Source organism: Prionailurus bengalensis, chromosome D2, assembly GCF_016509475.1.
Source record: "Prionailurus bengalensis isolate Pbe53 chromosome D2, Fcat_Pben_1.1_paternal_pri, whole genome shotgun sequence".
Lineage (NCBI taxonomy): Eukaryota > Metazoa > Chordata > Mammalia > Carnivora > Felidae > Prionailurus > Prionailurus bengalensis.
This window is the reverse complement of record NC_057351.1, coordinates 55,411,387-55,434,640: the sequence shown is the minus strand read 5'-3', so window position 1 is coordinate 55,434,640 and position 23,254 is coordinate 55,411,387. Positions and strand designations below refer to the sequence as shown.

The window sequence follows — 23,254 nt, the reverse complement described above, 5'->3', positions numbered from 1 at the left end:
CTTGGGTCTGATAAATATGACACACTTGAGATATGGGTGGAAATGGTCCAGAGTTCATTGCACATCTGAACTGCTCCATGTTATCAAAGAATGTCTCTAATGTTGATGTGAAATTCTGCATTCTCTAGAAACAGTACTACCCATTATGACGTGAATTTATTCAACTTCCATACTCAACATTTATACACATTTTTAGGAATATGTTATGTAACAAAATCATGGGTTCCAATACAGTGAGGATCAGAAACTAGATTGTAACTAGGTATCCAAAGAGACTGTTAAAAAGCTCTCTGTGTGATGCTTTGGGAGACAACTCAACTGCCACCATCCTTCCCCAAGATTTTATGAGCTGGTTCAATAGAAAGGGAAGCTATTTGTCATATTCACTGCCATTGCTTCTCCTTCTAACTGTGCAAAGTATGCTGTCATCCAGTTCCTAGGCTAGTATTCTTCCTTCATCTTGTATTAAAACCTGAGAGCAGGTAACCCAACAATATAAGCAACAAAGCATGAAGAATGAAAGATTATGAACAAGAGGTTGGTGTTGCAATCAAATCATTTAACTTGACGTATTTAATGATGTGAATAATCCCTAATGCTTCGCCATAATTAGGCAAAGTGATAGGATGTAAATTACTTCAATGAGTAGTTTTACAAGTCAAGCTAAGTATCTACTCTTCATCTCCATTTTTCTGGCTTTGTTGCTAAAAAAGAGAGGTTTTAGCCTATCCTATATCACCTCAGTAGTTGGGATTTTTAGATCCCTTTCCCATATGCACCAGAAAATAAGATGGTTTTCTGTGCTCCTCTGTCAAAGAATAGTGTATGGTTTTGCAGCTGGTTGGCTGAGGAAGCATTAATACCGACTCATTTGAGTCTGAGAACCAAATGTTTTAAGTGATTGCTTCCTGAAAAAAGAACTTCGAACAATTATAAAGTTTTCCGGTGACTAAAACGTTTCAAGCAAAAACAGAAAAGATAGAGGTGCAAAGTGATAAATAGCAATGGAAGGACTGGCCCACCCCAGAAGTCAATACTAGAAAGACAACACAACAAAGTAGAAAGAAGGAATACAATTTCAAAGAAAAGGTGATCTGAAACCAGCCGCTGTACACAGAAGGCAGGGAGAATGAAGAAAGAGACAGACCACTCCAGGTTGATAGGGTAGCAGTTTTAATAAGCAAGGAAATTTACATACAAGGCTTGTCCTGGGCGGTCATAGGGCAAGTAGATCTTCCTCACCTGCCTGCCCGAATCTTAAAAGTTCATATAGAGAGGCCTTAACTGGGTACAGTCACATATACTGTCCAGATGATCTCAACAACACCTTACTCATTCAAGGCTATGTCCTTGGAATGGCTCCCACTTTGGGAATGGTGGGCGGAGTACATATTCCAAAAACAGGGAAGGGGGTGAGGATCCTCAAATAGCCAGGGTTCAGCTCGAGGGCCAATTAGCGGTCAGATCCTCTCAGTTACCTTCTCCAACAGTAGCTGAGGTTGGAAGTCAGAAGATATGTTGTTATTTATCGAGCATGATTTTTGAAGATCATGTTTATCAAGAATGAGAATAAAGATGGAAATTGTGGGCTTCTGGGTCATTTACTAGTCATAAGCCCTTTCACCAACTGAGTCTTATTAGGACTACCACAAAAAAGACTGTATAGCCATGGAGGGGGGGGGTAGGTATTTCCTTTCACTAGCACGTTTTCTCCCATGCCTTTTGGTGTCAGGGAATGAGGTCACTAATCAGGATGAAGAAACTGGTGCAATAAGATACATCAGTGTTTTTCACTGTCCAGTCTACCAGAACAGCCCTGATTTAGGTGATGCCCCTGAGTTCTATTTTTTAGCTTTGAGGTCATCAGTTTCCAAAGATATTTGAAGCTACAGTCCTTCCCTCCCCCCCACCCCCAGCCTATTATTTAACTCTTATTCCTTCTTTCTATACCTATCATCAGACTTCTATCACCTAAAGCCATTTATCATCATATCCTAGTGCCTCCTGGAATTCCTGGCACATAGTAGATGCTTGATAAATAGTTGTTGAGTTAATGACCCTACATGCTCTTCCCTCCATTAAAGTTTTCCAAATTCGCCACCAAAATAGGGTTTCCTCTTTTCTATTAGCCCATTGCTCTTACTGCCTCTTGAACATTTGCACAGTTGGTCACATTTTGTGCAGTTCTGTTTTTTACACTGTCATGCCTATTCTCTGTTGTGTGTGTAATTTCCTGGTTTTAAGTCTACACTCCCTAAATGATTGCTTTTACTTTTTCTTGTGTCCTCCCCACCCCTCAGTAATTGCCATCCCAGTGCTCCCCACAACACCTAGCAAATGCTCACTGCCTCAAATCTGTGGAGGCTGGTGATGGATGTTTAAGCAAGGAACTACTCATCCATCTTAATTCAACACTTACACTGCTTGTTCTTCAATTGCACATCATCACTTGATTCAAAAGCAGTGATTATTCATTCACAGAGCATTTACTGAGCTTTCACTATGAGTAAGTCACTGCGCTAGGTGCTCTAGGGGATATACAAAGATGTATAAGACGCCCCCTCCGATTTCTATAGCAATCACTGGTGTAGGATTCATTCAGCAATTAATCATGTACTGCCTTGTGATGTCTTTTAGACTGGCTAGAAAATATTGTGTAAATCCTCTATGCTATTTGGCCTTTCACTTATTAAGGTCTTCATTTGTTCATTCAGCAAATAGTTTGAATGTATATGATGCGACAATGACTATTCCAGCAGCTGGGACAGATACAAAGATGAAAAAATGATAGTCCTTGCCATCAAAAAAGGTCAGAATGTATTACAGAAGAGGAGATGAAAGATGGTAACTATGACATAACATGCCTAATGCTTTTGGAATCCTGAAGAAGGGGTGCTCAGCTTTCCCAGGGTGTCATGCAAGGTTTCACTGAAGAGGTGATAATTCAATTAGCCCTGGAAGGAGAGTATCTAATCGTCCACTTATTTGCATTCTAGACAAAGGTACAAGTATAAAAAAAAAAGGGGGTATATTTGGGAAATATAGGAACGAAGCCAGGGCATAGAGATTGGTAGAAGGTAAAGTTGGTATCTGATAATCTGGGGTCTGTGCAGCTGCATGTTGACAGGGCTCTCCTTTAGCAAGAAACTTTCCCCAATGACATGGGAATAGCACATGGCCATTGTAAAAACCATCCAAATATTTACAGGCATGTACAAAGAAGAAACTGAACCTGGTGTCAATGGTTTGAATTACTATCTTTCAGATCGTTTGCTATGGGTAGACTAATATAGTACCATTTAAAATGGGATTATATTCTGTCAACTTTTTCTATTTAAAAGTATCTCTTAATATCATTGCATGCCAGTACAAACAGGCCTATTTCAGTTTTAGAAATGGTTGTACAGATAGAAGTCCATTAGTAGTAAGATTCTGGAACAAAACTGCTTGGAACTGCTCTTTCAGCAAGCCACTTAACTTCTCTGTGCTTCAGTTATCATACTTGTAAGATGAACACACCAAGAGTGCCTTTTCATAGGGTTTTGGTGAAGATTAAGAGTCAACACGTGTAAAGTGCTCGGAACAGTGCCTGGGAGTTGAAAATTTTAGCTCTGATTCCATGATTTATTTAAACAATATTTAAGGAGTGTTCTAAACAAGAGCGTGATATAATCAGGTTTCTTTTTAGAAAGATCACTCTGGCACCTGTTGGGGAGGATAAATAGGGAGGGAAGATTGGTGGCAGGGATCCTGTTAGGCTGTTGCAATATGTAGTCAGATGGAGATTAGCTGTTACTGGCATAAGAAAGAAAGGAAAAATAAGTTTTTGAGACATTTCTAAGATACCAAATGCTAACACTTGTTGACTGCTGATGGCTGAAAGATAGAGACATCCGACTAAAGTTCCAGCTTTTTGGCTCAGAGGACTGTGTAGATGGTGGATCCATATTCCTAGGACGAGCAATTTTTTAGTTCCTACTACAGGTCTGGCACTGGTCTAGGCACAGAAACTAGGGCGGCGGCGCACAGGTTCCCTGCTTACAAAAGGACTTAGATTCCAGGAGGTGTTTATGTCTGTGGAAGGGACACCAACAATATAAGTGGGCAGATAAATGAACAAGAATTCCAACAAGATTGAAATAGTAGGGGCCCGACAAATATGAAGTGACTCTAAAACACTTATCCACCCCTGTCCAACAATCCCCCAAGATGATGATGAGGGGAGCGAGTGAGTCATTCAATTCACGGCGGGGGACGGGAGCCTTGCAAGGGGTATCTTAACGTATTCCAAGCTCCAGAGGCCGCGGGTCGCACCCCATTTCACAGCCGAAGAAAACGAGGCCAGGAAAACTTAAAACGTTTTGGCCAAGGTCACACGGCTTCCAGCGCCGGGACGCGGCCCGGAGCGGCCCGAGGAGCGCGTCCAGCACCCGCGAGGGGCGCCAGGCCGAGGCCGTGAGTGCGCGCCACCGCTGCCGAGGCCCAACGGAGGCCGGCCCGGAGGTCCGAGCGGGCCGGGCGACCCGGCGGCGTGCGAGGTGACCGGAGATGTGGCCCTCGGAGGCCGCAACTCGCGCCTCCCGGGTGGGGCGCCCGGCAGCGGTTGCGGCCCCGCGTCGCGAGGCACTTCCGGCGTGTGCCGGGGTGGCCGGATGACGTGGCTGAGTCAGAGGAAGAGGCTGAGAGGCGCCGGGGGGCGGGGGAGGCTCGGGAGCGGGCGGTGACGGCGGCGGCGCGGAGGAGCCAGCGGCTGGGCCCGGGCCCCGTGCGTCTGTCCGCGCCCCGTGGATGCTAATCGGCCGCGGCGAAGGCGGAGGCGGCGGCGGCGGCGGAGGAGGAGTCGGTGGGCCGGCGCCGGGCCGGTGGGAGCGCGGAGGATGAGGCCGCTGCCGGGCGCTCCCGGCGTGGCGGCGGCCGCCGCGCTGTTGCTGCTGCTGTTGCTGCCCCGGGCCCGGGCGGACGAGCACGAGCACACGGTGAGAGGGGCCCCCGGCCGGCGCGGCCGCCCTCGGCCTGCCGACCCGACCCGCCGCCCCGTCCGGCTCGGCGCGGCCTGGAGGGCTGGGCGGCCCGGCGGAGCCCCGCGGCCGCCGAGGGCGCCTTCCGGTTGGGCCTGGTGGAGCAGGAACCCCGGGAGCTGGGAGGAGGCGTTTGTGTGCGCTTCCCGGGCAAGACTCCGTTCCCGAGTGCCTGGGCCTCCTTCCCCTACCCGCACCTAAATGGCGCCAAGCTCTGAGGTCTGGGGGTCTGGGAGGGAGCGTGGTGAGGGTCGGCGCTCACTTTCCCGGGGAGGGGCGCGGGCTGCGAGGCTCGGGGCTGGTGCCCCCAGGGAGGGGAGCTGTGCTCTGGCTACTGGGGTCTGCGACACAGCGGAAGATGGATGCGTTACGATTACCCGTCATACACCGACCAGGAAATATCCACCACTTTTATGGTCCTCACCAGCCTTTATTTTCTCTCCTGCCCAAACCGGATGAAAAACCCTGGCGTGGGGACAGCATTGATAAACTTGGGGTGAAGAGCAGGTTACACGTGTACACGCGGGCACTCAGGCTACACGCACTCAGTTCTGGGCCTTTCTTGTAACTTTCTGCTCACCCTTCTAGCCCCTGGATGAGGCTCCCATCCCGGTGGTCTCCAGGCAGCTTCTGGCTGTAAGGGTCTTGAGTTCCCCGTGCTTCCTGTAGGCCGGGGATAGTCCCTTTTGCATTTGGCTTAAAATTGGTTGGCTGTTTATTTAACTGGCTTTTTCACATCAAAGCGTGGATGTTAACGACTCTAAAAGTGACTTTCACTTAGGGCTGTAACTCGATGGTTTTCAGAGTGGTAGCTGTGAGCCACGCAGGAAGTCTTGTAAATAGAGATGTTGCTTAGGGAGTAATTTTTTTTTTTTTTTAATTCTGTAACTCAGTAATGACATGATTTTGCGTGAGAGGTTGTGTATGTTCTAAATCTGAAAGATTTGGGGGGAATCTTCTGTCATTTCTGATAAGTGAGGAAGTGAGGCAATCATTCTTAAATATTCAGTGGACCGTCCTTTAGATTTTATTTGTAATTAACCACACTTCTTTTCTCTAGTTGCTGGATTGGCTGAGCTTTTAATTTAGCTAATGAAAGCGCTAAGCTTTTGGCTGTTTTACCTTCAGTCACAGCCAGAAACTTCCTGTATTTTTTTTTTTTTTTTTTTTTTTTTAGAGACCCACATCTGAAATCATTGACATGTTTTTGTGTTTTATTTGTGACTTCACCTTAAGATAATTTTGTTCACAGTTTAAACAGTTAAATTGAAAAACTGTTTCCTGTCATTTTCTCTGTCAGGTAACATATTGAAGTGTAAGAACTGTTCATTTGCAGTGGGTATCCTTTTAGTCAATTGTACTGTCACTAATATTTTTCCAATTTTTTGAACACTTAAGGAAAGTTACCAAATAAAACTCAAAACTCTCTCTTAACTATAGTTCCATGGTACAAGCATACAAATTTAAGATGAGTATCCTTTTTGATCTTGTGTTATATAAACTGCTATAAATAGGGAAAACTTAATTAAAATTTCACCAATTGGAGGTATATAAAAAGGCCTGAGTTTAATTTGCAGATTTAAAATGCAAATACAAATCTCATTGAAATTTCATTGAGGAGAATTCAATTTTTTATGCCAGTAATTGAATATAGAATATATGAGAAAAGGTTTTTGAGAGGACATAGTATGTGTGAAATAATTGCTGGACAAAAAATTTAGAATCTACTTCATTTTATTCATATCTACATTGAATTGGTCTCACTTGGTTACCTGTTATTAATATACATTATTTAAAAAGCAAAAAGGTTATAGGAAGACTAGCATTAAGCTATAAGTATAGAATTTAGGTAAGTGTCTTTCTTTTTTTTGGCTATTAGCCAAAATTTTTATTTTTCTTAAGTTTCTTGAAAATATTTCTTGAAACTGGTCATTCACCTTAACCAGATAAAAATACGGAAAAAGTTATAGTCAAGTGAATTTTTTTTCCCACCGAGAAGGCAGAAGTAGGTAGTAAGAGAATGATACTGAAGGAAGAGAAAAATTGCCAAGGGAAGGTTGCTGAGTAGCTGTGTAATAAAAACTTGTGGGATTGAATTATTAATTAAAGAGCAATTTTCAGAAGTTAAAGTTTGCCCTTTAGGTTAACTTTCTGTGAAGACAATTTCCAGGTAGGAATAATAATTAATAGGACTTTGTGGCAACAATGTGTGAGGCACTATTTTAAGTACTTTACGTATATTAATTCTTACTTTAAATATAAATAATCATGTGAGGAAGATCCTATTATACCCTTTTTATAGATGAGTATACCAGCATCAGAGAGTTTAACTTACTTGTCTGAGACCACACAGCCAGTGGGGATGGAGGTAGGATTTTAGCTCAGGCAGTGTAAATTAATCATCCTCTACACTATTATGGGATATACTCTGCAGCCCTTTATCCTAAAAATAGGACAGACACTTGGTATTAAATTGAGTAGTTGTCTGTATTGATAGTAGTTTTAGCTGCTTAAAGAAATTTTTGTGTAAGTCTAACTCCGCAATGGGTTGTTACTGAGGAGATGTTTGCTTAGCATTAAAGAGAGATAAGGTCCCCTTAACGCGCATTTGACCTGTGCAGTCAGTAACTTGTGCAAGCATGTGGATACTGTGCTTGCTTTGATGCTCTGCCGTTACTATCCAGAAATTTTTAAAAAATATTTATTTGGGGTGCCTGGGTGCCTCATTTGGTTGAGCATCCGATTCTTGATTTTGGCTCAGGTCATGATTTCACATTCGTGGGATTGAGCCCCACATTGGGTTCTGCGCTGACAGCTTGGAGCCTGTTTGGGATTCTCTCTTTCCCTCTCTCTGCTCCTCCCCTGCTCAGGCATGCGTTTGCTCTCAAAATAAATGAATAAATATTTTTAAAAAATGAAAAAAAAACCCTAAGTGTTTTATTTATTTTTATTAAAGTTTATTTTTAACTTTTGAGAGAGAGACAGAGAGAGACAGAGAGTGAGTGGGGGAGGAGTAGACAGAGAGGGAGACACAGAATTTGAAGCAGGCTCCAGGCTCTGAGCTGTCAGCACAGAGCCGGATTGGGGGGGGGGGGGGGCTCGAACTCACGACCTGTGAGATCCTAACCCAAGCCGGTTAGACAACCGACTGAGCCACCCAGGTGCCCCTATTTATTTTTGATAGAAAGTTCGAAAACGCGCGCGCATACGCACGCACGCATGGGTGGGGCAGAGAGGAAGAGAATCCCAAGCAGGCTCCTCACTGTCAGCGCAGAGCCTGATGCGAAGCTTAAACTCAAAAACCATGAGATCATGATCTGAGCTGAAATCAAGAGTTGGATGCTTACCCAACCGAGCTACCCAGATGCCCCACCATCTAGAAATTTTTAATAATTTTTTTAAAGCAATCTCTACATCCAACATGGGACTGAAACTCACGACCCCAAGATTAAGAGTCACATGTTCCACCAACTGAGCCAGCCAGGCACCCCTTAATAAGTTTTGAACAAGGAGACCTGCATTTTTATTTTGTGCTGGGCCTCACTAGTTATATAGCTGGTCTTAGGAAGGGGTAACTAGTTTATATAGTTTCACAAAGCCTCTTATTTCTCTTGTTTTACCTACTAAATTAGGATTCAGCTATTCGTCATGTTATTTTTTAAGTGCTTATTTATGCAGAGTCCTTTTAATATTCTCATAAGAATAATGAGAAGGAAATGTGCTGTTGACTTCTAAAGTATGTACACATCTAGAATATATAAAGATGTGTCCTTTCAGTTTTCTAAAGTTGAATCATATATGCAGCACATACTGTTTGGAATAAAAAATTAAAGAACACGTCCCTGAAAGACACTTAATATGTGATTCAAGGATTATAAAAAGGACTTTTCAGAGTGAGTGAAGGATGTATAAGGTGTGGTTTGTGCTTATTTTGTTTTCTGAAACCAAGAGGACTTGGAAAGGTCTATAGTTAGAGTACCATGTCTCCCCAGATTCCAAAGGACTCTGTTAAAAATATTTCAGATTGCGAACCAGAATTTTAGAACTGGAAAGATTTGAGATCATTTAATCCAACACACTCATTTTCCTAAGGCCTGAAGAGGCCTAGTGACTCTCTAGTTCTTCCTTTTTCTACCTATCTTGTAAGTAAAATTTCCACAGGAATAATATGTAAAGATGTCAGCACCAAAAACCAATAATGAAGGGCACAAGAATCTCAATGCATTTTATGGTTTATACTGTAGCCTTGAAATTTTATGGGTTCTGTTTCCTCAGGATCACAAAGTCAGGTTTTTTGTTTTTGTTTTTGTTTGTTGTCTGTTACATACCCAGGCTCTGTGCTTGGCACAGTGGCATTTAATCAGTGCTTGTTGAGTGACTTGAATGATGAGGGAGCTGCTAGAGACAAGAAATATGCAGTGTTGGAAGCATGAAACCCATTGCTTAAAGCACAGTGAACAAATCCAGACCATTGTTCATGTAGGATGCATGGTCTTTGGGATGCTGTTATGACTTAGTGGCCCTAACTAATCTAAAATCGCATTTCTTTGTGGCCCGTTGTACCTCTGGTAGGTGATGTTAGAAGGGCCCAATCTGTACCTAGGGTAGCATACACTCAGCCTCTGCTATAAACACTTAGCACACCACCGAGTGATTTCAGAAATTGTTTGTTTGCTTTACTTTGTCAAATGGCAGCTTCTTGTCTTTGTCTCTTTTGGGAGTTTGGGAACTCTTAAAACTTCTTTGAAGATTTATAAAGAGAATAAACTTTGCTGCAGGTGAATTTGTGAGTGCTTTAATATAGATCTAGTTTTAGGAATGCCATAATTCGTTGTCCTATTTTCGGCTGTACTCTGTGGTAGACTAAAAGTTTATTTAGGTACAAAGCTATTTTGAGAGAGAGGGAGATAGAGAGCACAGTTATCTCAAGAGATTATCTAAAAATCTATTTCTATATTTTATAATTATATTTATTTATATTAAGAATCTGATGTGTGCTTTAAATAAATAAAAGGCATCAAAATTACGATTTCTGAAACACTTTGAGAACTAAATTTTGCATTCTCAGATATGTATTTAAAATTTTTTTTAAGTTTGTGGGTTTTTTTGTTTTTTTTATTTTTATTTTTTTTTTTATTTAAGTTATCTCTATATCCAGCGTGGGGCTCGAACTCACCATCCCGAGATCAAGGGTCTCATGCTCTTCCGCCTGAACCAGCCAGGCACCCCACTCTGATATGTATTTTAAAGCAAATGTGTAATATGCATATATTATACATATATATGTATAATAAAGAGTGTGCATGGTATATATACAAACTCAATGAAATACATTACTAGAATACTCCACCTCGGAAATTTGGCTACTTAGTTGACTCAACCACAATTTCTTCTCATATCACTTAAGGCACTTAAGTGAATTTACCTAAAGAATGGTGCAAAGTTTATGCTTTTATTAATTTTATCTGGGTGTGGGTCATACTCAGATTCCTGTTCTTGAATATGCAATGCTTTAAAATAATATATTTATGTAAAGAGTGGAAAAAATCTTCCCCAAATCTCTACTTCAATCTAAAAAAAAAGAAAGCAAACATTGTATATTTTACCTCATCCCATGGAAGTGGTGGCATTTGGGTGCTTATTTTGAGCCCTTAGTCCTTCTCCTGTATGTATAAATTCTTTTTTTTTTTTTTAATGTTTATTTTATTTTTGAGACAGAGAGAGACAGAGCGTGAGCAGGGGAGGGGCAGAGAGAGAGGGAGACACAGAATCCAAAGCAGGCTCCAGGCTCCAAGCTGTCAGCACAGAGCCCGACATGGGGCTCGAACCCACAAACCATGAGATCGTGACCTGAGCCAAAGTCAGATGCTTAACCGGCTGAGCCACCCAGATGCCCCCAAAGTATCATTTCTTATTCAGATTTTACATGAGTACATCAGTAACACTATCTCCTAAAGTGTTCTTCCTAAGAAAAATTAATTCATGATTTCTATCAAGGAGAGAAACTTCTGTGTCTCTCCTTTCCCAGCACATAAACAGTATTTAAGAGAGGCCTAACATTGGTGACATCTTGAGAATAAAGGTCAGGCCTTTTGAAATTAGAACACAAGTCACTTCTTAGGAAGGTTTTCTTCTTTAAGGCAGATTAAAGGTTCAAATGGAAAAGTTGTTCAGTATTCAGTAACTGTCTTTAGTTGCTTTGTACAGCTGTATTTTTATCATATTTTCTTCATTTAGTTTTTGCTCTTTAGTTAATGAAACTGACTTGGGATTAGCAAAAGTGTAGTCCTAAACTTGTAAATGTGATACTAATTAGTTATATGATGTTGGACAAATTATTTAACATCTTTGTTCTCTATTTTAATGTGTAAAATGGGGAAAATAGGGGCATCTTTCTGGGTCAGTCAGTTGGGTATCCGACCTCGGCTCAAATCATGATCTCACGGTTTGTGGGTTCGAGCCCCGCGTTGTGCTGTGTGCTGACATCTCAGAGCCTGAAGGAGCTCTGTGTCTCCCCCTCTCTCTGCCCCCCCACCCCCACTCACGCTCTGTCTCTCTCTCAAAAATAAAATAAACAGTAGAAAAAAAATTTTTAATGGGAAAAATAATAGCATCTATTTTAATAAAATTTTGAGAGGATTAAATATTCATGTAAAGACCTTAGTTTGCCTAGCACAGAGTATGTGCTTAATAAGTGCTAGCTAATACAATCAGAAAAGATGGTGAGATCATGTTAGGGATTGATCTGTTAAGGCTTTAGCTGAGGATTAGAGGGTTTGAGAAAGGATTTGAGTAGTTTTGAAGGATAAGTAGAAATTGACAAAGTGGAGAGAAGGAGGGCATTGTAGATTTGGGGGAATGGCATGAGAAACAAGGTGGAGAAGAAAAGGAAGGGAAGACAATATTATAAACCATTTGGGCTGGAGGGGATGGCTCAGAAATTTAGTATAACTGAAACTCTTCTGAGAACTGGAAAATGAATAGAACGGTGAGGTGAAGAATGCAGGTGGTCTGGATTGGCCTCCTCTCGCTTGGCTACTTCCCAGGTAGGCCTCACGGAAGGGACTACTGCTGCCATGCTCAAGGGTCCCCTGGTCCCCTGCTATGCTTCCTTGCGTTTTCTCCCCTTCTGGTTACACTCAGCAGGTAAGTTGCAAATCTCTGTCTTTCTCAGTGTCATTGGCCTACTCATAGTTTTTCCAAAGAAAGGATTTAAAATGAGCTTGCTAGAACTTCATGGAATGTTTTGAAAGTGAATTAGGTTAGCCTTTTGGCCAGAGTAGAGAGAAGAGCCTTCCCTCTGTTGCTTTCTGCTCATGGATTGGTGGAGCTCAGGGACTTTCTCAGCAGCTTTAGGGAAAGGAAAAGTGTTTTTTCTCTTAAAAAACATTGTGTAAAGTCTTCCTTTTGATAGTTTCTAATTTCAAGATATTTTTAAGGCACATTTTCTCTCTTGAAAAAGAACTCTTGTCTTGACCTTGTCTTGGGAGCACTTACTCTCAGGGGTAATCAAGAACTGCAAAGAAAAGTAACATTTTAATTAAGTTAATTATATTGATCATGGTCTGCATAAGGAGTGATGTAAAGGAAAAGAAGCATTTTTGCATTAATCTTTAGCCTAACCACACCCCCCGTATGTGTGTGTGTGAAGGTGTGTATATATTACACATCTATATGTATTTCTAATTATTATTTCAGTCCTCTTCCCAGAAGGGTTACAGAACGGTGTATGTTTTGTTACAGTGCAATTTCCATCATGTGGCCACAACTGTACTGCCCCATTCAGGTTTCATGAATGATTAAAATAAGTGACTTCAGAATGTGTCGTTGAACACATGCTGTGACCCTTCAGTTATTTTATGTTTCAGTTTGTATAAAAAAAAGAATGCCCTTTTTAAATAAGTATTTAAGTTCAGATTTTTGCCTATTTTTAAAGGAATTATGAGTATTGGAATTGATAGAAAAAATATTTTTGTGCTTATTTTCCCAAGTAACATTTAAACATTTCTGCAGACTCGGCAGGATTAATGACAAGGTCCTCATTGATAGGTCCTCTTGTTCAGCATTCTAATCTTAAATAGATGTATTTTGTTACCTTCCCTTTTTCTCTAAAAGGGAACTATTGCAATCAGTGCACATATCAGTCAATACGCATACTTCAAACTTTTTTTTTAGTAAGTTGCTAATGAACTTTACATTTCAGCATTTTTTCTGTGTTTTTTTTTCACTGTTTTCCCGTTGTATTTATTAAATACTTTTTGTGTAGATTATACTATGCAGAGAGGTTTCTGCCAAGTGAGCAGGTTTCAATTCTAATACCAGCTATGGTCAGTTGATCATTGATTGGTTTAGCGCACTGTTTTGAGAATTCTTATGCTATAACCGTCTCTGTAAAGGAGTGCCTTGATTGATTAGTGCTGTGTGACCATGAGCATCAGATGAAGAGTGGTGGTGTAATAGCTTTGTCAGCTGAATGGGGATGTATGGATATATTCAGACCTTTGATTCCTTCCTTCATACGTGAAGATTATCTATAGTTGTTTTTCTGAGTTCACTTGAAATGGTTTATGATTTTCTATATTGTTAGAGAATTTTCTTCTCTGCCAAAGCAGAATTAATGATTCCTTTGTTGCTGCTATGATAGCCCTTTATTACCTTAGTTTTAATGCTATTTCTTCATCATTAATCATTTACTTGTCTTCCACTATAGATTGTGAACTTAAAGGAAAGGACAGTATTTTATTTATCTATACATTGACCCTTGAACAACACAGGTTTGAACTGCGTAGTTCTGCTTACATGCAGATTTTTTTCCATAAATACAGTGCAGTATGACAAATGTACTTTGTCTTCCTTACAATTTTCTTAACATTTTCTCTTCTCTAACTTACTTTATTGTAAGAATACAGTATATAATACATATAACATACAAAAATGTGTTAATCGATTGTTTATGTTGTTGGTAAGGCTTCTGATCAACAAGGCTATTCGCAGTTAAGTTTTGGGGTAGTCAAAAGTTACGTATGGATTTTTGACTGCATGGTGGGTTGGTGACCCTAACCCTGCATTGTTCAAGAGTCAACTGTGTGTCCTTAACACCTAACACTATGCTTGGTACGTGTCTCATGTATTCAAAAAATAAGATAGTTTATTATTTTCTTAATGACCTAAACGATGTTTTATATGACATTGAGACGTTTATTATATTTGAAGATGAGGTGATTATATCTAACTCCTAGGATGCTGGTGCTGTGAATCAAAAGGAAGATGTAGATGCTTTGGGTAAGAGTAGACAAGTCAGTGTGGTTTTGGAATGCAGAGAGACTTGGGGTTTGAGTTTCCGTGTGCGAGTGAATGGTGATACCATTAGAAAAACAAAGATGAAAGGGTAGATTTGGGTGGCATGAGTTTGTTTTTGGAGAGGTTGGATTTTGATTAAAAAAATGTTTTTATATTAGTTTTAGAGGTAAGAATTTGGTAGTTGGTTAGTTGGTTAGCTTTCTCTAGTACATGCTCCTTAGCACTCTACTTTATTATAATTACTTGTTCAATGTCCATCTTTCCCTTTAGGCTTTGAGCTCCAGTAGGGCAGGGAACCTGTCTTGTTAACAGCTGTATCCTCAGCTATAAACACAATTATTGGATGTAGCAGGCACTCGGTAAATAATTGATCAGTGATTTAATGTCTGCACTGTTAGTTGACTTAAATTGTATCCTATCTTGTCTTCAGTTTGTGTTGCTGTGGGTAATTGCTTTTCATAGAATCATTGGAATTTTAAACTTAAGATTTTAGAAATCTTTGGCACATTCCCAATTGGACCCTGGAAAGGTGGAGTCACCTACCCACAGTCATTGGACCACACTCCAGATTTAGCTACAGATGGTATTTACTGATGGCGAGAATCATTGTTACTTATCCAAAGAAGTATGCATACAGTACATGTCTTTCAGGCTAGTAAAGGGGGAAGATAGAATGATGGCTTGAGTGGACTGTGGAGATTTCCATAGCATGGGTTTCTCTTCCTCTTGTTTAGTCATTTCTAGTACCTTGACCAATGGCCATGGAAAAGATCAGAAAGGAGATGAAATTTTATTTGCGCTTGCTGGCAACATTAGATTTTTTAGTTCCTAATGATTAGCATGAGTTTCTGGGTAAGCTATTGATTTTCTTTCCTCCTTCCTTGTCCATGTTAGCATGGTGAATAATACTGGTTCTGGGTTCACCATTATTTGATGCGCTGTTGAACTCTTATGTGCTATTGGACTTTGTTTAAACAGTACCTTCTGTAAAACAAAGTTTAGAAAAGATGGATCTGCCTGAGATCACAGTCAGAAGATATAATTTTAAAATTCAACAAGTGTCTTTGTAAGGTATGGACATTGATCATCAGATTAAAATAAAATAAACCTCCAGTATTTTATAGCTTCCCAAACACAGTACACTTTTGTTTAGATCATATAACAAATACTCCCTTAATTTAAATTAGATTAAAAAATTTATAATTTGTTTTTTTGTTTGTTTGTTTGTTTCAGTATCATGATAAAGAGGAAGTTGTCTTATGGATGAATACTGTTGGGCCCTACCATAATCGCCAAGAGACATATAAGTACTTTTCACTTCCATTTTGTGTGGGGTCAAAAAAAAGTATCAGTCATTACCATGAAACTCTGGGAGAAGCACTTCAAGGAGTTGAATTGGAATTTAGTGGTCTGGATATTAAATTCAAAGGTAAGTAAACCTTAATAGTCCTTATAGTACAAGTCAGATTATAGACTAGGGTTTCTCGGTTTTGACACTATTGACATTGGGGCCAGATATTCTATTTTGTGGGGGGCTGTCCTGTACTTTGTAGGATGTTTAGCAAAGTTCTTGGCTTCTACCCAGTAAGTGCCAGTAGCACCTTCCAGTTGTGACAGTCCAGCCTGTCATCAGACATTGCTGATTGACCTTAGAGAACCACTGCTTTAAACTCTAAAAAATGTTTTAATCTGTAAGTTAAGTTGCATTGAGAAAAGTATGTTAGTAAGTAACAAAGGTTTATTTTGAATATTTGTAAAATAATAAAGTAAATATTTGTTAAAATTTTATTTCCCTAACCTATTTCTTCCTGAAAAGTGATTTCTAGTAAACCTTCTAGTTATTGGACATATGTGGTTAGGGAAGGCTGTCAGGAGATTTCATAATTTCTGGAGGTGCAAGAATGTCATGGGGTATATGGATATTTAAAATTCTGTGTAAAGCCTCAAATTCAGACCTGTATCATTGGCTCAGAATGTATTTATCAGTGGGTGTTAATTTACTCTTTCAATTCTTGTAAGATAGTGTGGTTTTAAATTTTAGGTCAAAGACTTGTTAAAATTGGGAAAAAATCCTCATCTATTTATTATGCAGGTATCTATTTTATCAGGCCCTTTGAGTTTAAAGTGTTTAAACTTCTAATTTTTCTCTGTGAAATTAGCCAGAGAGTATGTTTCCTCCTGCATAGACATTTTTAACCCAGTGAACAGAAGCTTGAGTAATTGAGTTTTTACAGGATCTTTGATTAGGTGTCCTGATTTTTGAATAGAGCTTGGATCTTGTAATCAGGAACTCTGAATTTTAATCCTGTTTTTTACTGCATTGATTTTACTGAAGCTCTTTAATTGTGACTTCATTGTCTACAAGTGTAAAATGAACCGTAATTGCTGCTATTTTTGCACTTTTGAGAAACGGATGTGAATTGAGATTTTTAAAGATAATGTTTAATTTTGACTAGTTAAATTTCTTTCTTGTTTTCAGAATATTTTTTGTTATTGTTGAAAATAGGTGTACATATTTGTATTCTCCCCACCCTTTCCCCACACTGTGTTCTTTGGGGCTTAATTATAAAATTAAGTCGTAAATTTAAACCACAGTGACCTGCCTGTAACTTTATAAATTATTGTAAACATGCCCTAAGGCTTGAGTTTTAATTTAATCAGGCAACTTAACTACTTAATTACAAGTAAGGAGAAAACTTGGACTGGCATGTGGGATCTTTGAGAACATCAATCCTACATTTATTCACATAACTTTCTCCTTTTACATATTTGGTGCACATTTCTAGTGTACCAAGGAGGAACCAGAGAGAGAGAGAATAGGCAAAAAAACTCTGAGTCCTGCTTTGTTGCCGTGGACATATTTGATCACTTTTTGAAGTCCTCACCCTGTTTACTAAAGAAGAGTAATCTTTCAGCTATTTTCACTTGTCCTCTTTTATTCGTTCCTTGAGGCTGAAATGGGTAGATTGTTTAGATAGAGGGGAACGTTTTCGTGGGCTGTAAAAGTGGGCTTTATTTTCCTTTCCGACTAAGCACCTTTTGACGAAAAGCACAAGGATTGGCCAGGTGTTATTCCCGGAGAGTTGGCGGTTCCTTGGAGTCTTCTCAGCTCTGCACCTCCAACGCAGGCGGATGTGCTGCTAAGGGAGCTGCTAAATTAAGTGGTCCCAATGAAAAAGTAAATGCTGATTAGATTTCTCTTTTGCTTGCCCTGTTCAAAGACATAGTTGATCATGCTTTGAGAAATGTTTTACTAGGTTTCCTGGTTGTTATTTATGGTGTCATAGAATTTTAAAGGTTGGATGCGCCTTGGAGATTGTCATCTGATTTCCCCTTAGTGAAGCCCAGAGATGAAATGATTTGCCCAAGGTGTATCATGGCATACTAATAATGCCACGGAAACTCGAGCCTTCTGTCCCTATGTGAATTATAGAAACATTTATATTGTTAATCTTTTCATCTCTCAAGTATTCGATTTTTAAAGGTTCTTCTAAAGGCGTATTCAAATAAGAACATAAAGTTTTGGAAATATTTCAAAACTAGAAAATACTGTGTGTATATATATATACACACACACACACACATGCACACACAGATAAATATACATGCCTTTTTTAAAATTTAGTAGATTCTGCCAGGTTAAATGAATTGGTATTATCTCATAAAGGTCACTAAATTGACCTTTAGGGAACGAGTGACAGTCTTAAGTCTAATGTAGGATGCCTCTCACTTGAGATTTTATGTACAGCTTTTTTTTTTTCCTCCTAATAATGTTATATACTACCATTAGACAAAATACTAAACCAAGAACATTTAAATAAGATTAAAAATAGAAGGGCAGAATTAAGTTGGGTATCTTTGAACCAGGCCTGAATGCATTACCCTATGATTTTAGAGGGTACCTCTTGGAACCCTGCCATTGCAGAATAGAGAAAACATGTGCTTTAGAGTCAGAGACTTGATGCATCCCAGTGCCACCTCTGCCTACCTGTTTAGTCATGGACAAGTTATTCTTACACTTTGAATTTCATTTTCCTCATCTGTGAAATAAAGGAAATGATATCTACTTGACAGAATTGTTTGATTTAAATGAGGTAGTTTGTGTAGAGCATTTATCAAAGTTCCTGATACACAGTTTACATTTTTAAAATGGCCATTGTTAGGAATACTAATCACACATAGTGTGGGTCTGTAGTTCCAACTTAATTTTGTATTAGCAATTATGAAATGTTAAATTAGTTTATTGATTATAGGGTTTGATTTATCCTCAAACTATTGTACTAGCTTGCTAAGTAGTTTAGTTAGTTCTGCTAGGGCAGGGACAGTGGCATTCTTGTTCACTCTTGCATCCTTAGCTATTAAGACATTGTAAGCTCTTTTTTTTTTTTTTTTAAGTTTATTTATTTTGAGAGAGAGAGAGAGAGAGAGAGACAGCACTTGTGAGTGGGGGAGGGGCAGATAGGAGAGAGAGAATCCCAAGCAGGCTCTGTGCTATTAGTGCAGAGCCTGACGTCGGGTTTGATCTCACAAATTATGAGACCATGACTTGAGCCAAAATCAAGAGTCAGATGCTTAACTGAGCCACCCAGGCACTCCCTATCTGTTCTTTTAAAATAAATTGTTTCAAATATTTATTTTTGAGAGAGAGACAGAGAGAGAGAGACAGAGTGAGAGTGGGGGAGGTGTAGAGAGAAAGGGAGACATAGAATCTGAAGCAGGCTCTAGTCTCTGAGCTGTCAGCACAGAGCCGGACGTGGGGCTCAAACCCACAAGCTGTGAGATCATGACCCGAGCCAAAGTCAGACGCTTAACGGACTGAGCCACCCAGGCTCAGATAGCACCCTGTGCCTATCTGTTCTTTATGATAATTGGTTCTACTATGATCTTTAGATGATCTGGAATAGTAATTCCTAACCAGGGGAGGTCACTGTCCACTCCCCTTCTCCCTCATTTGAGAATTCTTACAGCATAATGAAGGATATTGTTGAAAAATTGATGGCTTCTAGAGGATTCTTTCCTCCCATTTGTTTTATTGATCTTCTTTTGAATTTTCTTTTTCTTGAATATCCCAACTTAACAGAGGGATGAAATTATAAAAGAAATGTAAGTATTTCTTTTGCTTCTCTAGAGTGAAATGATAAGAGAACTACAGATAAAGGGAAATGCCAAAGGCTACTCTGAGTCTTATGTATTTCTAATTCAGTGATTCTCAGTCTTGACAGTTTTCATCCTCAATGTTATGAGGTGTATATCCTTGTTTTTCAGATGAGGAGGTTGGGGCCCAGAGGTTGGGTAACTTGTCCAAGGGTTCACAGATGCAAAGTGGCAGGGTAAGGATTTGAACCTAGGGAGCGCAGGGCTAGAGTTTGAGCTTTTAACAACAGTGCAGTATGTCCTTCCAGATACCTGTCTGGGTGGTAAGGGCCTGATTGCCAAAGACTGGGGAAAAGTCTGGAAAAGTGGCAGGTCCTTTCATTCTGCCTAAAGATTTTTACTTAAGTTAATCCCCCCACCCTGTTTTCAGTCCCTGGATTCTACTCTCCCTAATTGTGCAGCCTTTTTATTGGAGTTCTCTAGGGCAAGGTTTCTCTGGTCTACTGGAGGGGGGGGGATTGAGGTTATTCATCTAGCTTTGTGGTGAGTGGAAAAGGGAACTTGGGCATCTAAGCCTTCCATAAACATATTTTTATACAGTTCCTCTATGTGTTCAGCCCTAGATCCTGTCCCCTAATTTTTGACATGTGTGGTGCCTTTCAAGTCCTGAGAATCTCAAGTGTCTCTTGTGTTCTGTGACACCAACCCCCTTTCTTCTGTTATGGTTTCTTCTGCTTTGTTAGTCATTTACCATCTTCTGTTAATTTTCAGTGTTCCAAAAATGCTTTGAAATCTTACTGTCCTCTTTTTGTCCTTGTGTACCTACATCCTTTTTATTCCTTTATTGACATTTTAATGGAGTTTCAGGAGGGAAAGGACACATACTTGTGGTTAATCTGCCTTGTTTAATTGGAAGTCTGGGAACTTAATGCCATATTTTGTCCTGTTGGTTTCAACCAGAGTGTTTTAGCCAGACCAAATAATTTGAATCTTGTACTGAATCTTGTATTTAGGTATTTTGAATTCTGGTGTTAGCAATTCCTTAAACCTTGTGCTGACTGCAAATTTGAATAGCCTGGGCTTTTTATAAGTTCCTTTTCAAACCATTGATAACATTGTTCTACTCCAGATTGATATTTTTTTTTTTTCAAAAGAATGTATGTGTATATATTTTTTTCTGATTTTGACAATGATATAGGATCGGTGTACGAAATTTAGAAACTACAGAGAAATATAAAGAAGCAAATAAAAAATCACCTGGATATAATTATCATTAACATTTTCTTCCATCCTTCTTTCTTTGCATTCACCCACATTATTTAGAATTTTAAAGGGGCGCCTGGGTGACGCAGTCGGTTAAGCGTCCGACTTCAACCAGGTCACGATCTCGCGCGGTCCGTGAGTTCGAGCCTCGCGTCAGGCTCTGGGCTGATGGCTCAGAGCCTGGAGCCTGTTTCTGATTCTGTGTCTCCCTCTCTCTCTCTGCCCCTCCCCCGTTCATGCTCTGTCTCTCTCTGTCCCAAAAATAAATAAACGTTGAAAAAAAAAATTGGGTTCCTGTTATATATATGATTTCAAAAAATTGGGTAATATATAGTGTTTATTATGTGTCAGATACATAATATTTTTAACTTACTGTTAATAAGTTATGTATCGTTTTTACTCTTCTTTTTTTTCTTTTTTTTAATATTTATTTTGAGTCAGAGAGAGAGAAAAAAAAAGTGAGTGGGGGAGGGGCACAGAGAGAGCATCTCAAGCAGGTTCCACACAGTCAGTGCAGAGCCTGACCTGGGGCTCAGTCTCATGAACTATGAGATCATGACCTGAGCCGAGATCAAGAGTCAGATGCTTAACTAACTGAGCCACCCAGGTGCCCCTGTTAATTACTTTTTAAAAAATGTGTTTATGTTGTATTCTATAACTTGGATATTGTAATTTTCCCCATTTCCCGATGATAAGGTATTCTGATTGTTTTCTTTCTTTTTTTCCTTTACTTCTCTTCCTCCCTTCCTTTCTGTTTTCTTTCTTCCTTGCTTGCTTTTTTTTTTTTTTTTAATGTTTTATTTTTGAGAGAGCACAAGTGGGGAAGGGGCAGAGAGAGAGGGAGACAGAAGATCCAAAGTAGGCTCTGTGCTGACAGCAGTGAGCCTGATACAGGGCTCAAATTCACGAACTGCTAGATCATGATCTGAGTGAAAGACACTCTAACAACCAAGCCATCCAGGTGCCCCCCCTCCTTGCTTTTTTTGATTTTTTTTCTATTAGAAATAATCATTTGGCTACCCTAGCACTTAAGTATTTTAATGCATCTCTGAATCTTTTATTAAGGTAAATTCTTAGAATTACTGAATCAAAGGATATAAACATTTTTAAGGCCTTTCTCTCTCTCTCTCTGTTTCTTTTTGTTTTAGAGAGAGAGATCATATAAGAAGGGGAGAGGGGCAGAGAGGGGGAAGAGAGAGAATCTAAAGCAGGCTCCACGCTCAGTGTGGAGCCTAACATAAGGGTCTCAATTCCATGACCCAGGATTATGACCTGAGCTGAAATCAAGAGTCGGATGCTCAACTGATTGAGCCACCCAGGAGCCCCAAAGGCAAATCTTGGTATATGTTGCCAATTAGTCATCTAGGAAAAAATTGTACAGTTTACATTCCAGATAGTTTGGTCAGTTAATCAATACTTTTAATATATATATGCTTTAATATATAATATAATGCTTTTGATATATATCTATATATTGATTAACTGTGACTATACCAGTTTTTCCAGATCTTTTTTTTTCTTCATTCAGCAGATTTTGAGTGTTTAGTGCTTTCCAACACTACAGTAGGCTCTGGGTGTACAAAGTTGAACCAGAAACTCTGGCTTCAGGGGTCCATGGGTTTTCTGAAATTGTACATTTAGTTTTGTGTGAATGTGCATTTTGGGGGGACAAGGGAGACACCACTTTCATTGGATTCTCAAATGGATATGTGGCCCAAGGAAACACTGTGAATATATTGACACTTTTAATTCTTAAAACAACTCTGGAAAAGAGATAGCATAGATGTTATCTCTGTCTTACCGGTGAGGGATCTGAGGTTTGCAAAGGTTGAATGACTGGCTTTTATTCACATAGCTAGTCAATAGTAGAACCCAGACTAAAACTCAAGTTTCTGTCTATAAATTTGTCTATGGTGACTTCATGAAAAACTGCCAAGTGCTGCTGAATTTGTAGAGCATTTGTGATTTCCAGTTAAGTAATGCTATCAAAAGAGAAAGCTAATAAAGCTAGGCATGATAGGTTCCTAGAGAACTCAAACAGTTTCCATATTCTTTTGGCAGTGTTTGCATTGTCCATTCAGTTATTAGTTTGGGATGTTGTTGTGAATTGATGACAGATATACTGGTATGTAGTTTCCAGAATCTACCCGTGCTGTCTGCTTGAAAAGTCAGTATTAACATTACCACTTTATAACTTTGCTTTTGTTCCCCCCATCCCCGCCATATAATGTGTGTTTACATTGGTGAAATCTTAATTGGCTCCTCTTCAGAATTCATAGGTGTGTATTTCATCTGAAAAAGGTATGTCCTTTTATAATTTTACAGTAGTGACTTACGGTGATAGATTTTTCAGAATTGTTTTCCAATTAAATGCTGAACAATGATTTGGCATATTTAGACACTTTACATTAGTTATTTTCAAAGCGGCTCCCTCCTGAGAGAAGTGCTGTTTTAGCTGAGCAACCAGACTTTTCAATTATTTGTGATGTTTGTATTTGCCCACATGTCTGCAAGAGGAATTTCATTAAAATATGACCTCACATGGTCCTTTTTATAGCCCACGATAACGATAGGTTTTT

General features: G+C 39.6%; 1 protein-coding gene across 1 annotated transcript in view; it reads left to right on the top strand.

Annotated features, from left to right (window-relative positions):
- Window positions 1–4,681: 4,681 nt before the first annotated feature.
- Window positions 4,682–23,254, top strand: part of TM9SF3 (transmembrane 9 superfamily member 3) — a 75,102-nt gene continuing 56,529 nt past the window's right edge. Inside the window, exons 1-2 of the mRNA XM_043597121.1 lie at window positions 4,682–4,976; window positions 15,552–15,747. Coding sequence (XP_043453056.1) covers window positions 4,878–4,976; window positions 15,552–15,747 — 295 coding nt within the window. The 5' untranslated portion in view covers window positions 4,682–4,877. The remainder of the gene's footprint in view (window positions 4,977–15,551; window positions 15,748–23,254) is intronic.